This window comes from Myotis daubentonii, chromosome 7, assembly GCF_963259705.1.
Source record: "Myotis daubentonii chromosome 7, mMyoDau2.1, whole genome shotgun sequence".
Classification (NCBI taxonomy): Eukaryota; Metazoa; Chordata; class Mammalia; order Chiroptera; family Vespertilionidae; genus Myotis; species Myotis daubentonii.
The window spans coordinates 56,051,913-56,072,995 of NC_081846.1; the positions used below are offsets into that span (position 1 = coordinate 56,051,913).

Consider the following 21,083-nt stretch of genomic DNA (forward strand, 5'->3'; position numbering starts at 1 on the left):
TACGATAAACTGAAATTCGAAGTGTACTTTTTGGCTTATGAGTTATGTGGATTTGATGACAACTTTGAGGATCTTAACTTAGAAATTATTTCTATGGGGGAAATGTTTTATTTTTCAAGATGTTCAAACATACAGATAATAATAAAATGCAGTTTTGTCCATAACTAGAAGAAGGCCTTTTCCTTTTCCTCAAGTCTGCCCCTACTCCTGCCCCCAGAGTTTCACCCTGCTTTAGAATTTATCTCATTCTCTCTACTCTACCATGGTTTACAGTTTGGTTTTCTGTTGTGTCCCTTGCAAATACCTTGAATCCATCACTCACATATTATGTCCTGCTCGACCTACTTCTCAGAGGATACACACTATACATTTTTCATTGTTGATTTGTCACAATGGCATCTCAAAGCACAACATGCACACATACTCAAGAAATAGTGAGTTAAACTTGTTTTCTGCACAGTTCAAAATTCAATAATTCAATGTAGAGGGATGTTGGTGTTTGATGAGATGGGAGATATTTCAGTTTCAAGTTGGAACAGCTCCTAGTTTTCCATCATTTGCCATCTGAGCTCAAAATGTCCAAATTTCAAGCTTCATTGTCTCTCTTCTCTCACTTTTCCATCTTCTATTCTTTTCTCCGGGGAGGATGAGAAATGAGATAATTATGCCAATAAAGTATTCTTTTTCACCTTTACTATTCTTGTCTGGGTACTTCATTTTGAGATGTCAATTAATCAACACTCTAAAGAGGTCTTCTGAGCACAAAGTGTTCTAGTTGAATGGTGTTAAAAGTGTTGCTTTCTGCTTTAGGCTACAGTGGTGGCTGTGTTGTCATGCGAGGAAGGAGTCCACCTGGCCGCTGGGAAGTGAAGGACTGTACGCACTTTAAAGCAATGTCCCTGTGCAAGCAGCCAGTGGAAAGCCGGGAGAAAACTGAGCATGAAGAGAGATGGCCTTTTCACCCCTGCTATTTAAGCTGGGAGTCAGAGCCGGGCCTGGCCAGCTGCTTCAAGGTGAGGTCAAGGTTATATGGGCATTCTCAATTGGACCAACATTATTTCAATTTTGTCCATGTATCCAAAATTCTTTATTCCTGAACAGTGTTTGGCACACAGAGGTGCTTGATTAATATTTGTTAACTGTCTCTATCATTTTATTTGTAGTCCAAAATAATTTTTAAGATTAAAGAATGACGTATCCCTGGTGACACTGAAGTCCTCCTCATAAGGATTGATATTGGGTTCCCAGTCACTATTGTTCTGGGTATGAAAATGATGTAATTCCATATCATGTGTAAACAAATGAATGAAGTCCTCATTACAGAATACTATACTACCATCCTGCTGCTACGAATAGCTTTACAGCTTGCCAGACACCTAAAGATAAAACAAATTAATACACACAGTTGATATGTATGTGTGGGTTTATAAATAAATGTTGAAGAAATGTCTTTTTTGCAAAGCAGCTTTAGATCTTAGATTTAAATCAGCACCTACAATCTTCTTGTCAGAAATACGTATTTTTGAAATTGGATGTTTTTGTTTGACGGTTTTGTCTTTGGTTTATTTTATAAATAGAGATTTCCAAAATCAAGGGAGATAGCTCTTTTCTGGTATGCGGGCATTTGCAAAGCATAATGAAGATGGCTTCTCTCTCTAGAGATATTGCATATCTATAGATGGCATGAAATACCTGTCAATGCACTCAATTTAAATATTCATGTGTATAATCCTACATTAATTTCATGCAATAATAGGCCTAGAAGTGACCTCACAGAGCAATAAGTTGAATCTTAGAAAGGAGTAAGTTGACGCTAGTGAGATGAAGTGATTTACCCAAGATCACAACTATGTATTGACAGAGTTGGAATAAACTCCTGATCTTGGAACTCCTTTTTCTACTGTCTATTACCCTAACACGTCAGCAAATGTCTGGTGTGTTTGATGGGCATGATGGTAGGATTTATTAATTTAAAGTGATTTGAGAAAAGGTTCCCAAAGGAGGTGAGTTTTGACATATAATTTAAAAGATGGAAAGGCTGTGCTATGGTCCACAGGACTGGGAAACCTATTCCTTCTGGTCTCAGCAGATCAGAGCCTCGTGAAGGCTGGCACCAGAGGCTCAGGCTCAGTATTGGGCAGTTAAAAATGAGGAGGTTGCAGAGGCACTGGATCCAGAGCTCTGGGTCTTAGATCCCTCATCCTTGATCTTAAATAAAATCAAAAGCAGACCCTCCATTTGACTGACTTCTTCCTGTTACTGTGAAGACTTCTAAAAAAAAAAAAAAAAAAGGACAGTTGAGAAACAGCAGAGAATTTAGGCACAACTAAGACCCAAAGACCCTAGAATTAGACCTGCCCTAGGTCCCAGGTCTCATTTTTTCATTTCTTGCCATGAGTCAGCCAGATTCATGATCATTCAGCCAATTCTAATTTGTCAGAAGGCAATCTGGAGGGACAGAAATCCATGGGCTCTGGAAGTAGGGATTATTGGGTCTAATCCTAGCTCTGCCTCTTTGTAGCTGTGTCACCTGAAATTCGTAATCTGTCTTAGTCTGACTCTCCTCATCTCTTGACAAACATTTAATAAGGGACAAGTCACGGGAAATTTAGGAGAAAAAAAAGAATCTTCAAGCAGCTTATTGATAAAAACAGTTTATTATATACTCATAAAGTTGTGAGAATAAAATGAGATAATGGTTTTACAATAGATGCATTCTAATTCAATAAATGCTATTTCTTCCTACTGGCTCAAGCTTTAATAAAGAATAATGACAACAATTATATTACTATTATTTCCGTGTCCAGAATCAAATAGCCTTACCCTTTCTGTGACAGGGTCAACTCTTTTTTCTTTTACTATCCAGGTATTTCATAGTGAAAAAGTATTGATGAAAAGAACATGGGGAGAAGCTGAAGCATTTTGTGAAGAATTTGGAGCTCATCTTGCAAGCTTTGCCCATATCGAGGAAGAGAATTTTGTGAATAAGCTTTTACATTCAAAATTTAATCGGTAAATACTTGTTAATTTTTGAAAATTAAAGTCAAATGTTCTGCCTCCCAGTAATGCTACTTAGGAATGAGTATCCCTAATATTATTTTAAAATCTCAAGTTGTCTTAAGCCTAAAACCCATTCGTTTCTGGACATGAAAGAAAAATATATACATATAATTCTATATGTATATTGCACCAAGTTCTCATTCCATAAAACAACGAACAAAATGACATTGTTTTGATATTTAAAATCTTTTCTGTGCCTAAAATCAGAATTTTAGAGCTTCTCTGCCAAACTCAGAAATTTTCCAGCTCAGTGATTTTCAGAGTGCTGACTGAGGACCAGGAAGGCGCCTAGTAGGCAGAGCTCCTGGTTCCTTGCTCACTGACTCACCAGAGCAGCTCCAACCAGCTCCACGTCTAGTTATTTTCTATATAATCAAAGTTCATGTAAGATTTTGTTTGAAAAAATCAAAGTCCCACTGATTAAAAAAAACAATTTCTAATACAACCCTTATTTTACATTTGAGGAAACGTGTTCACTTATCTGCGTCCATCTTGCAAATTTACAGAATGCTTGAATTCCATAGAGTTAGAAAGTTACTTTTAAATTGGAAGGAAGCATGAGTGATCTTGAGCTACCTTCCACCCACATGCGGGAATTCCTTCTACTCTATCCCTGGGGTCATGTACTGTCTGCATGATGCCTTTCAGTTTCAGAGTGCTCCTTGGGAGAAAGAAAGCCCATTCCATTGTTAAAGGCTGGTTTCCTTCTCTTTTTTTTAATTGAATTTATTGGGGTGACATTGGTTAATAAAATTATACAGGTTTCAGGTATACACATCTACAGTACATCATCTGTATATTGTACTGTGCATTCACCACCCCAAGTCAAATCTCCTTCCATCACCATTTATCACCCCCTAAAAGGCTGGTTTCAAAGATCAACTTTCTAGTAAGCCAGAGCAACACAGATCAAGTCTAACCTATTTTCAAATATTTGAAGACAGCCACCATGTTCTCTTTTAGTGAGTCTTCCCAGCTGTTGGCCTCTCTCTAGAATGTTCTTGTCAGTCAGCACACATTTTGGGCATATCTTCTATGGAAAGGGCACTGTTATATGCACAGCAGACTTGAGAATCTAATAGGCGTGACAGACAAAATCCTGCCCCCAAGGATGTTGTGGACTAAGTGGGGGTCAGACACGTGTGTCAGAGGTGACACGCGAACTCATTTTTTGGTTGATTTTCCTTTGTTAAATGGCATTTAAATATATAAAATAAATATCAAAAATATAAATCTTTGTTTTACTATGGTTGCAAATATCAAAAAATTTCTATATGTGACACGGCACCAGAGTTAAGTTAGGGTTTTTCAAAATACTGACACGCCGAGCTCAAAAGGCTCGCCATCACTGCTCTATACGTATATTTAATGAAAACAAGTTGACACCAGCCACTCTGCTCCAAGCTCTGGAAATCTGGAGTGTCCATGAAACCCTTGCCTGAGTCGCAGAGAAAGTCCAGAACTGTTTTTTGAGGAACATCCTAGCCTTTATAAGTTTCCTTTGGGGCAATCCCATAAAACAGTGATTTTCAGCCACGGCACATTGGTGTGCCACAAGAATTTTTAAAATATGCAATACCTGACTAGTCAGGGGCACTGACCTCTTTTCCCTTAGATTGTCAAATTAAAAAATGACATCAGCCAGCACAACAATAGCCGTCCGGTGTGAATGAACAAAAATTGTACTTATTTTTTGTTAGATTGGCGAAATATATATTGGTGTGCCACAGAATTTTAGTAATTAGTTTATGTGTACCAGTAGATGAAAAGGATTGAACATCGCTGCCATAGGAAGGTTAATATGTAATATCTAACAAGTTATTCATCTCCAAAATCTAAAAATGGCCTTAAAAGTAGGAGTCTGACACTCTCCTCAATGTGTGTGTTATAGAGTACTCTGGGGAGGGGAGGAGGCAGATCTTGTAGTTAAATATGTTTGCAAAGCAAAGTACAATCTTGGAAATTTGCCACATACATTAATATTGTAAAGGCTTCTAGACGGAAGCACTTCCTCTGACCACAAAACTGTTGTGTGTGTTTTTAAAACACTTATCAACCTCCCATAGAATTCCTAGTCTCTGCAGGAAACGCTGACCTGAGACTAGGATTCCCAAACCTGCTGATTATCACACTCTCTGGGACACCTTTTAACACAGAGCCCTCTGTCTCACACCAGAGCTGCTGAATCAGATTCTCTGAGGTTGAAGAAAAGTTCAAGAAACTTCCTGGTGAACTGAATTGTTAGCCAGGGGTGGGGGCCACAGATTCAAGGGATATGTGATAGTCTCTGTTGTTCTAAGTTGCAACTTTGCTTCATGACTTTAGCCAATTGCAAAATACACATGCATACTAGCACTTACACACAGTGAGCTTTGCTGTATGAAACAACCACATGCAAACTGTAAGATCCACGTTTGCTGGAAGATCAAATATCATTTCTATTTACATAAGTTCTCATGCTTGGAATTTCTAGATGAATTTAGTGCCAAGCACTTAGTAAGTTATTGATTTTCAACATCTAATCACAAAAGTTATACAATATATGTTTTACTTTTGCCCTGACTGCCAGGGAGTTCAGCCAAATCTGATGCTTGGTTACAGCAAATAAACCAGTTCTCATTGTTAGCATATATACTTCCCCTTCCCGGGCACTGCTTTTCTGTTTCTATTTTATTTTTATATTATTATATGACATTATTAGAAATTATACCAGTTTAGAAATTGATGGAGAGAAAATAAATACCAGTTCTAGGAGCCAGTATATAGCAGAAAAATTATAGAACGCTGAATTCAGTGAGGTAAGGAATAAAAAGTTCTCCATACAGGAAGGGTAGTGTAGACTTCCAGCCTAGGACAAGGAGATTACCATATTTTTCTGTGTATAAGACACTATTTTTTTCTAAAATTATTAGACTGAAAATCAAGGAGCGTCTTATACAGGGAAGTCAGCCAAGGAGGGAGCCATGAGGGTGCTTAGCTGCCCATACCTTGTCAAACAGGCTTCCTCCAATCATGAGCCTTATTGTTACTGACATCAGCTAATGCCATAATTGGAGGTGGAAGTGTAGAGTGCATAGATGCAACAGGGACCTAAGTGTTCTGAGCCCATAAAGATGTCAAAAAATAAAAAGATAAATACTGGTAGGCGATTGTCTTACTCTGCAAAATTCAAAATGAATGTAATCAGCTATGCACAAGAGCATGGAAATAGAGCTGCAGAGAGACAATTTGGACCTCCTCCCACTGAGTGTATGATCAGACAGCGGAGAAAACAGGAAGAACAACTCCTTAAGATGCCAAAAAAGAAGAAGGCTTTAAGAGGAAAACAGACAAAATGTTTAAAATGTTGATTTCTTAATTTTGGGTTGGAAAGTGGGGGGGGGGGGCATCTTATACATGGGGGCGTCTTATACATGGGAAAATATGGTAATATGACTGGCATAAAGGTAAGGCAGCCGCCTCAATTTCCCACTGTCTTAAACCTAAAACGTAACCAAGGCCGAGGTGCCCCCCCACCCCCACCTCCCAGCCCCAGTGACCTCAGGTTTTCTCAGTCACAGTTTACTTTCTTTTGTGTCATTCAGGCAGGGGAGCTGGAATATCTGAAAAAGGGGCTCCAGCATAGAGCATCTCTGCATAAGGAAAATACAGCACCTGTCGTGACTTTTGAACTGATAAATCTTGAATTCTCCAACACTGTTCTCAGAACACGAGCATAGTGAGATGGCTCATTGTACAATCATGCTTTATTGCTTGCTTGCTTGCTTGCTGGAATCCTCTGGGGTGTGACATGTTGTCCTCCGCCTTATAGGAAGGAAGATGGTTCTCTGTGGGGCTTCTCGCCATGTCTAACCCAGAGGTGACTGCTGAAGCTAACCCCCCATGCCTCAGGCTGATTAGCTGTGGAAACATTTCTGTTGGGATCTGAACAAAAACCCCATTATTAAACAGGAGTGATGGCCATGAACCTTCAGAGAATACATGCGCGTGTGACCAAAGAGCCACAAATCAAAGTATCTCAAAGTAGTATAAATAGTACAGTGGAGCGAAGTCCAAAATCTCTTACCACTTGGCTCTCATGTGTTCCGGGCCTGATGGAAGGGTGTTGCCCTTCCTCACGAACATGAGAACACCATGTTCTCAACAGGGGCTGGCTTCTCCCCCAGCTGCACATCACCGGTGAGCACAGCACAGGCCAAGAGGAATGGGAAGCCAGGCTGACTCTCCTCTCAGTTCGTCTCAGACTCAGGTTTTGCACATGGGACATGCTCTGTACATGTTTACGTGACTTGATCAACCCCGCCCGCAGCGTCAGCTGCTTCCTGCCCCCATCAGTACTGACTTGAGCCTTTTTCATACTGTGGGGAATTCAATGGGGAAGGCCAAGTGTCTCTCTCTTCTCTTCACAGGACAGAGGAAAGGCAGTTCTGGATCGGATTTAATAAAAGAAATCCCCTGAACGCTGGCTCTTGGGAGTGGTCCGATGGAACCCCTGTAAGTCTTTCCGACCCAAAGAAAAGGCAGTGAATTCAAAACAGGTGGCCTTGGAGCCACCTGATAGATCAAGCAAATGAACCTGGAAATAGTGACCCTATTTCCCATGACTCAGACCCAAACCAGAAACTACACCAGACCTTTATGCCAGAAGAGTTATTTCAGGAATGCCTGGGAAACCTTGGCCAGCCGGCTAGCTGTGAGGCCAGATAGTTTCATAGGAGCTTATCCTGAAAAGGATCAACATCTCCAGAAAGGTCCTCACACCATCTACCATGTGAAGAGTCCCCAGCAAAGAAGCCACTGTTCTTTGAAACAAGGCCAGGCTTCCTTTACCCCTCCCTCCTTCTCCTGCTCGGCTCCTTAGTGTGTGAATGCAGGACCCTCATCCATGCCACAAGGAAAAGAGCCAGTTTCATTTTATCTCCCTCTAAAAGGACGGAAATGCCAGTCTTAAAAATATCGCCTCCTTCTCAGCCAGAGCGAGTCATTAGGAAAGAGAAAGAAAGACTTGCTTTTTGTCAGCTTCATACTTATAAAAGCCTGTGTAAAGGAAAGGGGGGACTTACCACTACGTATTTTTTCGGGTTCAATGAAGAATGCTCACATTTTTCTCAAGAGGATAGGGGAAAAAACAGAAGCAGTATCGCAGATTGAAATGGGGTCCATCCAAGGGCACAGGCAGAATCACGCTGTTCGCTGCACCTGCGAAATGGGGAGGCTAGCAATAGCCTGTAGCGAGCACTTGCTGCAGCTCCTGTTTATTGAGCTGTAACTCCCTTCCAAGTTCTGAGCTGAGTGCAGTCCTGCCTGCAGGGTCTCATTGCATCCTTACAGCAATTCAATGCAGTGAGGACTGAAATGATTAACTAGTTTGCCTAAAATGATACATAGGAGAGCCAGCACTGGTCCATGGTTGCCTGCCTCCAAAGCCACAATAGTATAATGTTTCCTAGTTGGCAACATACCAGTAGCTAAACTTTGAAATAGTAACGATCAATAGAGAAATAGGAACTCTACGTCCACAACAGAGAGAGCATTCAAATTTGTGTCAAGAAAGAGATCTGTGGAAAAGCTATACGCTTACAGTGAGAAGAAAATAATGAAGGCATGCTAGTTAAAAAATTAAAGTTTCCACCCATGTACGGCTTCTTTAAAAAGGGCATCGGGACCAGAGAGTGGGAAGAGATCTTAAAGATCACCCAGCCCCACCCATCTGTTTTGCTGATGAAGAAACAGAGGCCCAGAAAGCAGAAGGGGCATACCAGGATTGATCTGACCCCAACCTGACGTTGGGTGATTAATGTCAATGTAGCGTTTAAAAACATGGAACCGAATAACAGATCTCAGTGGGCGGGGCAGGGGTACTGGGGAACAGGAAGAGATTAAAAAGAACATATGTGCATATATGAATAACCCATGGACTCAGACAGTAGTATGGGGAAGGCCTGGAGTGGGGTGGGGGTTGTGTGGAAGGGACAAAAAGGGAGAAAATGAAAGACACCTGTAATACTGTCAACAATAAAAAAAATATTTAATGATGTGTGCTCCATAGAGCTTGAGAACACTCCATTTCATTTTAGTAAAACAAACTCATTGGTAATCGGAGAGAAATAGACAATTTGGTTCAGAATAAAGGAGACAAAGCCGTGAAGCAGGACACTGAGTCCTTCCTCACTCCCCACTAGGTACAATGAATATTCGACCTCATGCTGTTCTCTGAGTCAGAGCTCACATATGTTTAAGTTAGATGAACTGTTGCATGACTGTGTACATGTTTGAAGAGGAGTACAGGTGATTTCAAAGCATCCTCTTTTTCCCCAAAATTTCACCCTAATTTCACTTCTGGTTCATCCACTCTTCTACCAGATAGTCATTAAATCATTGAAAGTGTTGAGTCTTTCTTGAATACCCCTGTTGTGTGATAATTCATGGGAAGTGTTGGATAGTTTCCTGATTCAAGCTAGTGGTGACTTAGAAATTAGTGATTAGAAACTAAAAGCTTAGTGTCTGTACAAAACAATCTACACCCAAGGTGAGACCCAAATCTGACAAGTCCCTGAGCTTCTTAAGAGGTTTACTCAGGATCCCACGGTAGCTAGCCTAATCCTGCTAGTGAGGAAATAGTATAAGTTCAGAAAGAAGCATGCGTCTGCTTTGCTCATCTGGAGAAAGGAGTAGCATGCCTCTTTTAAGAAAAGATCATTCTTAAGAAAAATTTCTAAAATTGGATTCACTTGTTCTTCACAATTGGGGGACAACCTTTAACTGGAATCATATCCAGATCTTTCTAGAGCTTCCCCCAGAAGTCTTCCGCGGTTTCTTTACAAGAGTGCCTTTTATGATCTTTTGAAACTTTTTGTGGGGGAATCGTCATTAAGGAATAATGAACTTCATCTGCTGCAGGTTGTCTCTTCATTTTTAGACAATACTTATTTTGGAGATAATACCAGAAACTGTGCTGTTTATAAAGCAAATAAAACATTGCTGCCCTCGCACTGTGGTTCCAAGCGCGAATGGATATGCAAAATTCCAAGAGGTAAAAATAGTAACAAGATCTTTACTATATGTTTGCTTTTTAAAAATATATAGCATTTTCCCAAGTGAAGAGTTACAGGGATCTTAAATGCGAGTATCTTGGATCACAACCAGTACCCTTCATGATGAACCAAACTGCACTATTTTAGCAAAGAACAAATCATAGGAGAAATTTTTAAAAATGACACTAGTGCAGTATGCTAAGTTAGTTAATAGGAAGTGAGGATAACTGACTATATCATATTGTGTTTTGCGAGTACAATCTGGAAGAAGTGACATTACAATCAAACAAAATTACTTGTCAAATGAGTGAGTGAAAGCACCTAGAATAGTGTGTGACACACAGTAGGCCCTCAGCAAGTGTTCACATCCTTCCATCTGTAAGCAGAGCCTCCTACTCAAGTATGAGAACTTACCATATTTCAAATAGCACAACATACTTGGTTTTTAAATGGTCTTTCAAAAGACAGAGTACAAAATATTGTGTTTAGAGCTGAAGTAAGTCAGAGGTAGCACATCTGTGAAGAGTGGTTACTCAGGGTGGTTTGCTTTCACTTTACAGATGTGAAACCCAAGATTCCCCCCTGGTACCAGTACGGTAAGAACTATCCTGGCAGTTCTTGAACTTCGAATTATGTGCTACTATATACCATTACTGTATTATTACAGTTCAGCAGTTGAGCATCTTTTATTAGTCAATCTAGGACTAATTTGTTCAAATTAACAAATAATCAGTAAATAATCAAATTGATAAATGTTATTAAATATGATTAATGACCAATATCATAGCTTAACTCCATTTTCAGTGCGTGATTTTGAAATATGCATCTATCCCAGACCTTTGAATACAAATGAAAGTTTCTTACATGAGACAGAACTAGAAAAGTGAGCAAGTTATATATTCATTCATGTATGTTTAAATATACTTATTTAAACACACAATTTTTTCAATGCTGAGTAACCAAATTATGAATTTGGGGTTCATTATGGCCTATCTTATTTAAGGCTGCACTATATTGGTCAATACTTTCTGCATTATTTGCATTGTTTATTTTTCTTTCAGATGAACCCTGGCTCTTTTATCAGGATGCAGAGTACCTTTTCCATACCTATGCCTCCGAATGGTCCGACTTGGAGTTTGTCTGTGGCTGGCTGGGCGGTGATCTCCTCACAATTCATTCTGCACATGAGCAAGAATTTACCCTCAGCAAAATAAGAGCGGTACTTGAATCCATTTAACCATAAGAAATTTAGAGCCAGCTCCTTCTTCTGTCCTTGGGGGATTTTTTAACTTTGACTTCAGACATCTATTAAGTTTCATTAAAAGCCTTAGATTTTTGAGAATTGGTTTTTCCCTGTTATAGAGATAAAGAGAAAATAATGAAAAACACGGGTTTATAATGTTGGTCAGTCATTTCACCCCTTTTATTCATTACTAGCAACAATAGTGAATGAGTGGAGTGTTATTGCTTTTATGAGGTTCATTCAACACATATTTATTCAGAGTCTATTCTACTAGGAACTGAGGCTCTCTCAGTGATTAAAATAGACCAAAACTCCTGCCCTTTTGGAGATTACAGTCTAGTTTTGGGGGAAAGACTGTAATCAATACAAGTTAATAGAATCACACGGAGTTCTATAAAAAGATGAATGGGTAAATGGCGTGGAGGAAAATAAAGCACAAATGTGGGACGACGAGTATCTGGGAAATACGTGGCTGTTTTAAAGTTACAGCAGTACAGCCCCAGCTGGGCGGTTCAGTGGTTGGAGTGTCATCCCATATACCGAAAGGTTGCAGGTTCAATTCCCAGGCAGGGCACATACCCAGTTTGCAGGACTGATCCCCGGTCAGGGTGCATAAGGAAGGTTGTTTCTCTCTCACATCAATGTTTCTCTCGCTCTCCCTTCCTCTCTCTAAAATCAATAAACATATCCTCATATGAGGATTAAAAATGATAATAAAATAAAAAATTTTTTAAAGTTACAACAGTACAATATTTTTACTTATAAGAGTATAATATTTTTTAAGTTTGAAAAGTCGCAATATACAGAAAATGGTAAGGTGTGGTTTTCCATTTCAACTTAAGATAGAAAAAGACTATACTTACTCTTTTGAGGACCTAGCTAATTAGAAATCAGCATATCACATTTTTATATTCTTTCATACGAAGAATATTAATGTCTTCAATTGGGTTGTATACATATGCTAAAATTTAAAACAGCCATTTTTCGTGTTGGATTTTTAGCTTGTCCTGTGAAGTTCTCTTCCATATCACAGGTCATGACGTGCCATGTGGAGGTTCACCCTGCTATCACTGAGGTGGTAATAAACATGCCACTTAAGATGCAGTAGTTACAATTGCTCTTTAAAGGCCCTTAATTGGGGCAGTGAGCAATCAGGCCGTGATTTCCACTGTTGTGGCACATGAGACCTCTTTAGAGTGAATGAAAGTGTCATGGGTCTCCCACCGAGTTCACAGCCAGTCTCAGTGGACCCATTGCAGAGCCTGACAATGGGATCTGAATTCAGCCTGGATGCACACGTCCATGAAACAACACCTCAGGGATACAAAATTATCCTCGCTCCATCTTGCATTGTCCTCAAATTGCTGATATGGCAGATAGCCATGCTGTTTAAGGAGTAAAAATACCTGTTTATAAATTAGAATGTTAGCGAGATATGAGGTACTGTTTTATAATGACCTGAAATTCATTTATATATCTTGACGTGTATTCTCAAGTTTTTATAGAATAAATGCAAGTGCAAATTTAAATATATGCCTTCAAAATAAGTTTTTAGCATATAAAATTGAGTTACATTTTACACACACAGCACACAAAACAATAAAGTATATTGATTTAGAAGTCTCAGAGAAATCCTTACTGCCTCTTCTTCTTTTATAATTGAGGAGGGAGTTTCAATTTCCTGGGTCATAAGTCTAGTACAGTGGGGCCTTGACTTACCAGTGTCCTGACTAACGAGTTTTTCGAGATACGAGCCGTCTCTTGGCCAATTTTTTGCTTTGAGTTGCGAGCTAAAATTCGGGTTACGAGCCAGCTTCAGATACCCCACCACTAGTTGGCACAGCAAACGTCACAGTGAACGCCACAACATCAGCCCAGCATCACAGGTCTCACTCGTTCACTTTATGATTTGACATATGAGTAATTGGAGTTACGAGCTCCGTCACAGAACGAATTAAACTCGTAAGTCAAGGCCCCACTGTATTACACCCGTTCTAACCTGTTTGTGTGTGCATGTGCACATGTGTGCATGTGTTTGGATTTTATTGTACTGAGATCTGTATGATAAATAATAGCGTAAGATTAAAAAAACATATAAAGGATGATATTTTAGTTGTCAAACACTGGAAATTCTCTAGTATTCTTTTGTCTTATATTATGTCTCACTATGTGATTGGAGAGGGGAGGGTGCTAATACTCAGACTAATCCCTCCATTTCAAAATCTTTCAACTATTGATGTCTTTTGAATTGTTTTTCAAATAGAGTGACATATACAATGAGTTTCTATAGGCTCATTAATGAAAATTTCATAAATCACTGAGAAGATAAACCACTAAATTCTTAGCAAGAAAAAGGAATTGACATTGTATTTTACTTTACCATATTGTCTTTTTAAATCCCTATTCTGAGAGAAAAGTTACTTTTAAATACATAGGAAACTTTGCAATTAAGATATTGCATGTTGTATGAATATTCAATATTTGATTCCAATTTCCTTCAAAACGAGGAGGAAATATCTTAGAATAATACAGCTTCAGGTTTTCTCAAGATGGTAGGCCTTAGAGTACTCTTCTTTAGATAATTGGGTAAAATACTGAAGAATAGAAAGCTATTACCAGCAACCCATTAATCTTACTAATGGAAAGGGAAAACAAGTAGAATAAATGCTGACACTTTCCTTTTTTTAAAAAATAGTTGTCAAAGTATGGTGTAAATTGGTGGATTGGACTTCGAGAAGAAAGAGCCAATGGTGAATTCCGGTATGGACCTAGATTAATTAGCATTTAATTTTGTTTGATAGATTTTATTTGCCGAATGATTGGGCTAGATCTTAGTGATCAATTTGTTGAGTAGCCTTCAAGCATTATCTTTAGCTTATAAATTTCCTTTTCCCTAACCTAACACATGAGTATTTCTTTTAATTTAATAAAATGTTATGCCTTCAGCCCTGACCAGGTGGTTCCGTTGGTTGGAGTGTCCTCCCATACACTATGCGAGTTCTATTCTCAGTCAGGACACATATCTAGATTGCGTGTTCAATCCCCAGTCCAGATGCATAGGAGAGGCAATGGATCAATGTTTCTCTCTCACATCAATGTTTCTCTCTCTCTCTCTCTCTCACCCTTCCTCTCTCTAAATTAATAAAAACATATCCTGGGTGAGGATATATATATATATATATATATAGCCCGGTGCACAAAAATTTGTGCACGGGTGGGGGGGGGGAGGGGGGTCCCTCAGCCCAGCCTGTGTCCTCTTGCAGTCTGGGACCCCTCGGGGGATGTCCACCTGCTGGCTTAGGCCCGCTTCCTGGGGGATGGGGCCTAAACTGGCAGTCAGACATCCCTCTGGCAGCCTGGGAGCCCTCGGGGGATGTCCACTTGCCAGCAGGGAGCAGGCCTAAGCTGCAGTCGGACATCCTTAGCGCTGCTGAGGAGGCTGGAGAGGCTCCCGCCATCACTGCTATGCTGGCAGCCGTCAGCCTGGCTTGTAGCTGAGCAGAGCTCCCCCTGTGGGAGCACACTGACCACCAGGGGCCAGTTCCTGCAATGAGCATCTGCCCCCTGGTGGTCAGTGTGTGTCATAGTGACTAGTCATTCTGCTGTTAGGGTCAATTTGCATATTACTCTTTTATTATATAGGATTGCATATTACCCTTTTATTATATAGGAGAATATATATATATTATGCCTTTAGTCCAAGAATGGTATTGAAGACTGAAAATGCAGAATGAGAGGAGACCTTAAGATTTTTAATTTTCCTACAGCTGGAGAGATGGAGCGCCCGTAATATATCAGAACTGGGACAAAGAAAGAGAAGGGCCTAAGAATAACCACAGCCAGAGATGTGTCTTCATTTCATCCACAACAGGTTATTTCATTCATCCATTCCTAGGTTTATAGTACAAACTGATAATTTTCAGGAGGCATGACATCTCTCTTTCATTGCATTAGCTCAGTGAGGAAGTTTTGTTTGGTTGTTTTGCTTTTGAATTTAATGTGTTCAATTTCATTCATCTTCAGGTTTAAGAACAGCCATTCCCACATCTTATTCCATGAATTCATGTTCTTGAAATTAATTGACATCCAGATAAGGCCTTCCTCATGAACTAAATAAAAAAGCATCAAAAATGAGTCCTTTGAAAGTGGGTCAAAAATATGTGTGCCAAATACTGTTCTCTATGAAATTTCAATATGAGCCCATTTTTTTTTAAATCTTTTTCTAGTGTCCGATTTATAATTGGCCAGATCTTTAACCTCTGAGAAATTTACTGCCAATTTCCCATTTAAGAAAAAATTTCATTCAATTCAGTATTCCTTTAAAAAAATATAACTGGCAAATGAATTGACCAACAAAATAAGACCTGAAGCAGGGAGGCATGGAACAGACTGACATACCTCGGTGTGGGGTTGGGGGAACGAGAAGAGGTAAACCAAAGAACTTATATACTTATATATATAGCCCATGGACACGGGCAGTAGGGTAATGAAGACCTGGGCAGTGGGTAGGGGCTGCGAGAAGGGAAGGCAAGGAGGGTGGAAATGGGAGATATCTGTAATACTATCAATAATAAATAAATAAATTTAAAAATAAATAAAATAAAATAGGGGAAAAAATACCTGGCATTAACTGTTGCTTGCTTTAGAATGCCAACTGTTTGCAAGTGGGATTTAGAAGTATATCTATGTTGAAGACTTTTTTTAAATTCTACTCATCAGTGCAGTGTTATTTGGATAGATTGCCCACTTACATCCACCCCGCTCTTTTTATCCAATAAAAGGTAATGATGTTCCCGACTCTAACAGATCCATAACAAACCTGTGCCCAAAGTCGGGAGCAGGATGAATACAGAAAGCAATCCTTGATGCAAGGGCATCTACAGAGAAGTCAGGAAAAATAAAACCATGTGGTTAATCGGCTCGCTTTTGCCAGCAGGTGTCACAACAGCCTATAAGAAAGGCTGTTTTGTGATTCTGGGGGTATAGCAGCTAATCTGCATTTAAAATAGCGTTCCAGCCCCGCCTTCAAAATGCCAGCATATTTTTGGCTTATATCTCTCACATAGAACACTGAATCTGGCCTTGCAATTTCCATGCATCCTTGCCCTGTTCTGAAATTATAGCTTGAATGCTAATGAAATACATTCTATGATCTTCTCTGAAAATATAGCTCTTCTGAATTCAAAAACATCTTCCAGGAGGCTAAGGACTTTGGGGATACATTTCCTGCGGGTATGTCTAGATATGAGCCTATTTTGTTTAACAGTCAGTGTTAAGAAGTGCTCCTTTCTTAGAGGTTTGTGAGTTACTTTTTCTACATTATTATATTTTCGAACAAATTATAAAGTAGAAACGATCATCTATTGTTTTAGAGTCTTTTTTCTCTCTTTACATTGAAGTTGAATATTTTAAAACAAAGGCAGTACTCTACAAAATATTATTTTCCCAATGAAGCCAAATACTCTTAGAACTTTAATCAGTTCTATGATTTCAACTGCAGTATTTGTTTAGATATTTTTGCATTTGCATTATTGAATTAGAATTACTGATTTTTGCCCCTTGACCAATTAGCTTTGGTCACTAGAGAACTTTATGATTCATAGTTAAATTGAGTTCAGCTTCTAGATTTAAAAAACAACCTTTGATAAACTGAGGCAGTCATAAAAATACTGATCAGTAGAGAGCGTTACCCTTGGTTCTAGTCATTTCTAACCCGTTTTCCCCTCCAGGACTCTGGGCTAGTGAGGAGTGTTCAGTTTCTATGCCCAGCATCTGTAAGCGAAAAAGGTTTTGGCCCATAGAGAAAGAGAAAGATACACCGAAGCAGCATGGACTGTGTCCCAAAGGATGGCTGTATTTAAACTATAAGGTAAACTTACTTTCAAAAGTTGCCTTTGTTTCCCTTTTGTAGATATCAATTCTAGAAAGTCATCAAAAAGTGGGTGTGGCTTTGAAAACCCATGATTTGTCCACTGGACCTGGAATATTTTTGTCACAACTTTCAAGAGATTTGAGAAGTTTTCTGTTTAGGAAAAACCCCCTTGGGATAAGAAGTGTTTGTGAGAAACAGCCTTGACGCCACCCTTCGTTTGTATATTCAGTGTTTGTATATTCCGTCACTCATTATGCTGTATGCCAGTGTGACCCCTGAAAGTGTGTGTGTGTGCATGTGTGCACATGTGTGCATGTGTACATCCAGATCCTGCTCCCAATGAGTTGTCAACTACCTTCAGGGGGCCCAGGCTCCGTCATGCCCTTCTGTGTCTTCCCTGCCTGGACACATCCCTGCAGAGAGCTCTGCCTGCCTTATGAATTGACCCACTAATAATACAGCTCAGTCAATGTGATCCTGAGCCTCATAAAGCAGGTGCTTCCGTGCAGAGCTGAAAAATTTTTGAATTGCTAGTGGGGATATTGTAAACCAGATTTATTATTTCTGATGTGGCCTCCAATTAAGGCTGAGACTTCCTCTCCACTCCTAACGTTTTATAATAAAATAACTTTATAGGCCTTAGGTGAAAGTCATTAAAATGCATCCCAAATTATAAATGTTTGCTCTTTGCTCATCGACAGCCAATTGTTAATCTGTCTGTTCAGCTGTATTGGCAGGGCATTCTCTCTCCCTTGTGATCTTCCTCTCATTGTTAATTTGTGAAATGGGGCCATTTGGATGTTAGACACATTAATTGAGCGCCCACTGATATTTTTAAATTGGGCTAAAATTCATGTCATGTAGAATTTACCATCTTCACCATTTTTAAGTGCATAGTTTTTAAAGTCTAATTTATCTAATTTTTCTTTTTTGCATTTGGTGTCATATTTTTTCTCTAAAAAAGCTCTTATACTTAGGTTTTGATCCACTTATAGTTAATTCTTGTAGCTGCTAGTTTTTTTGCTACTATTATAACAAGTGCATCCTGGCAGTGGTCTTAGAGAACAGGTACAAAAAAAAAGCTTATCTTGTCTAAATATCACATTTTTGTATACAGACAGTGACCAACCCCAAAACATGAACACAACTGTTTTTGTTGCTAACTCATAATTCCTCCCATGTATAAAAGAGGATGTTAATTGCAATTCAAATTCTTGGCATTAGAGAAATAAATCACAACGGTTCCTTTTGGTTCAGTCCTTGGCTATTATCTTTCCCCAAATATTTTTAGCTAAACGGCTTAGCTCTATTCCATGTTTCCTCCTGTGTAGGCACAGGGAGTGTGCAGACACATACATGGGCCTGGTAGCATGACAGTGGAGCAGACCCAGGGCAAAGAGCAAGCAAATACTTCCTTAGAAATGAATAGAAAGGGGCATGAGCAAAGTATGAGAGAAGGGCTTTCCAAAACTGTCTGTGAAGCAGGATTAAAACTCCTTCACATAGCTCAGAATCTTTAAAAAAAAAAAAAGCCTTTATTGATAACTAACAGCTAGATTATGGATTCACACCCCTGATCCTATATTTAGGCTCAGCAGGTGAGCTTTTACAAAATATCCAGGTGCAGGTGACACTCTAAAGATTCTGATTTAATTGATCCGTATGGGATTTTTTAAAATCTTCTTTAGTTATTCTAATGTGTAGCCAACACTTGCCCAGCAATGCAACAGTAGTACAATTTGGTCTTCCAGTCATTCAGAGGATTTGATTACTAAGGAAACCATCACAGCAGGCTTCACACGAAGGTGACCTTTTACAGAGCAAGGGTTCAGGCCCCCAAGTGTGCCTCCCCACCCCACAGTGCCTTACCCTGCATATGAATGGCTAAAATCCCACCACAAGAGGCTTGCTCACATTTGCCTTAACACTTCCCTTTATTTTGCTTAAGAGAAACATTTCTGAGATTGACTCGTCTGCCATCTACACATTGGAATAGTGACTTTATCAGATTATTAGAAAAGTTGATTGATAGCTGAGAGGAGTGGAAAGCCCCGTGGGCATGGTCCCCCTGATTAATTTTTTAAAAGCTACAGAAGGAAAACTGGGAGACAGCAATAACAAGCATTGCCCACATCACAGTTCTGAATGAGTTGCAATATATTATGTCCCATCAAACTTTATTTTTTGTTTGTCATCTTCCTAGGATTAATTTCTATTGGTTATTTCTAAGAAAAAAGAAACTTGGTTGATTAAGGGCCAGCTTTTAGAGTTTTAAAACTGAGATACCAGAAGTTAAGCTCCTTTTCTAATGTTTACAAATGATTTCCTCTGTGTTTGATGGTATAAAAGAGGCTTGACCAGGGATTACCCCTGGAGGAGTGGTTCATCTAAGAGACTTGTCACAGCAGAACTGTAGGAGGAAGAAATTCTCTCTCTCTCTCTCTCTCTCTCTCTCTCTCTCTCTCTCTCTCTCTCTCTCTTGTGTGTGTGTTAGATTAACTTTTGTGCTTCTATTTATACATTTTTATTCAAGGACCTGAATTGAGTGCTAATAGCTGTCTTGAGCCACCTAGTTTGGAATTTGCTAGTGTTTTATTTCATGCACAACATAGTCTTAAAAAACACTCCTCTTTTTTAAAAAATTTATTCAAATTCGCATCATTTTATTCATTCATTCATTTAACTATATTGGATATTGGTAAGTCAATGGTTAGGAAAAATATAAACAACCCCTTCTCTTTGGGGGCTTATAGCTCTGAGGGGGAATAAACAGTAATGAATCAATCAGGTAAACACTGTATAATTTAAAGTTGTGACATGTATGATGAACAAGTGTTACAAAGTTCTATAAAATGTATAAGAGGAGGACCTGACTGAAGTGGTCTGAAGGACAGGGAGCATTAGAAGTAGGGGGAACAGCATGTGCTAAGGTGCTGTGGTGAGAGGGGATGTGACATAGTTAAGAAATCAAAGGAAGCATAGAGATCCTGAATATGAGAGGGGAGACGAAAGAAGTAGGCAAGGGTTATATCGCCTGAGAGTTTCTGGTTTTTATTCTAAGAGCAATGGGAAATCCTTGAAGGGCTTTAACCAAAGAAGGATATGATCAGGACTGAATTTTGAGAAGAATCACTCAAGCTACAGTGCCAATATAGAATGGAAGAGGAGTTAGAACGGTAAGGGCAGTTAGGAAGCTATTACAGTAGTCCAGGCAAGAGATTATTAGTAGCTTGAACTAAGATGATGGTGATAAAGAATGTGGGGCAGTGGGAATGGTGGGGGCCTCTGAGAAATGGGATTTCCAAGTGATAGGATTGAAGGGATGATGGAGTGGGATAGTGAGGAAGACTCCAGGTTTAGGCTGGTATAAATGCAGCACTGATCGGGCCATTCAATGTCAGTCAGCACATTGGGAAGGCACCGAGTTTGGCAGATGGAGCATGAATTCTATTTTCAGATTTTAAGCTGGAAATGACTTTGAAACAAAAGAGAACTTTATGTTCAAAACTTGTTAGGAATACAGGAGGATATCCTTCATTCACAGTCATAATCAGAGATCCATTCAACTTGACCACATTTTGTAAATTAGCAAGTAAATAAACAATTTAAAATTAAGGATGCTGTACTTCATCTTGCTGGTCTGCTTTAATTATTATGACACCATTTTGAAGTGTGTTAGTAAATATGTCATATTTTTAGAAACAATGAAGTCCTGGCAATGTGCCACAGTCAAGCTTGACTGAAGCCAATGTTGGGGGGAAAGAAGAAGGAAGAGGGGAGTGTGTGTGTGTGTGTGTGTGTGTGTGTTTTCTGGAGAGATTTACTGAGCTAACTGAACCTATGAGGTTCGTTGGTATTTATGAATGGTTCATTA

The 21,083-nt window shown here is 39.3% G+C and overlaps 1 protein-coding gene across 1 annotated transcript in view; it reads left to right on the forward strand.

Annotated features, from left to right (window-relative positions):
• Positions 1–21,083, forward strand: part of PLA2R1 (phospholipase A2 receptor 1) — a 105,676-nt gene that overhangs the window by 68,447 nt on the left and 16,146 nt on the right. The window contains exons 12-20 of the mRNA XM_059704300.1: positions 811–1,013; positions 2,867–3,012; positions 7,470–7,554; positions 9,961–10,093; positions 10,655–10,690; positions 11,156–11,313; positions 14,033–14,097; positions 15,105–15,208; positions 17,067–17,206. Coding sequence (XP_059560283.1) covers positions 811–1,013; positions 2,867–3,012; positions 7,470–7,554; positions 9,961–10,093; positions 10,655–10,690; positions 11,156–11,313; positions 14,033–14,097; positions 15,105–15,208; positions 17,067–17,206 — 1,070 coding nt within the window. The remainder of the gene's footprint in view (positions 1–810; positions 1,014–2,866; positions 3,013–7,469; positions 7,555–9,960; positions 10,094–10,654; positions 10,691–11,155; positions 11,314–14,032; positions 14,098–15,104; positions 15,209–17,066; positions 17,207–21,083) is intronic.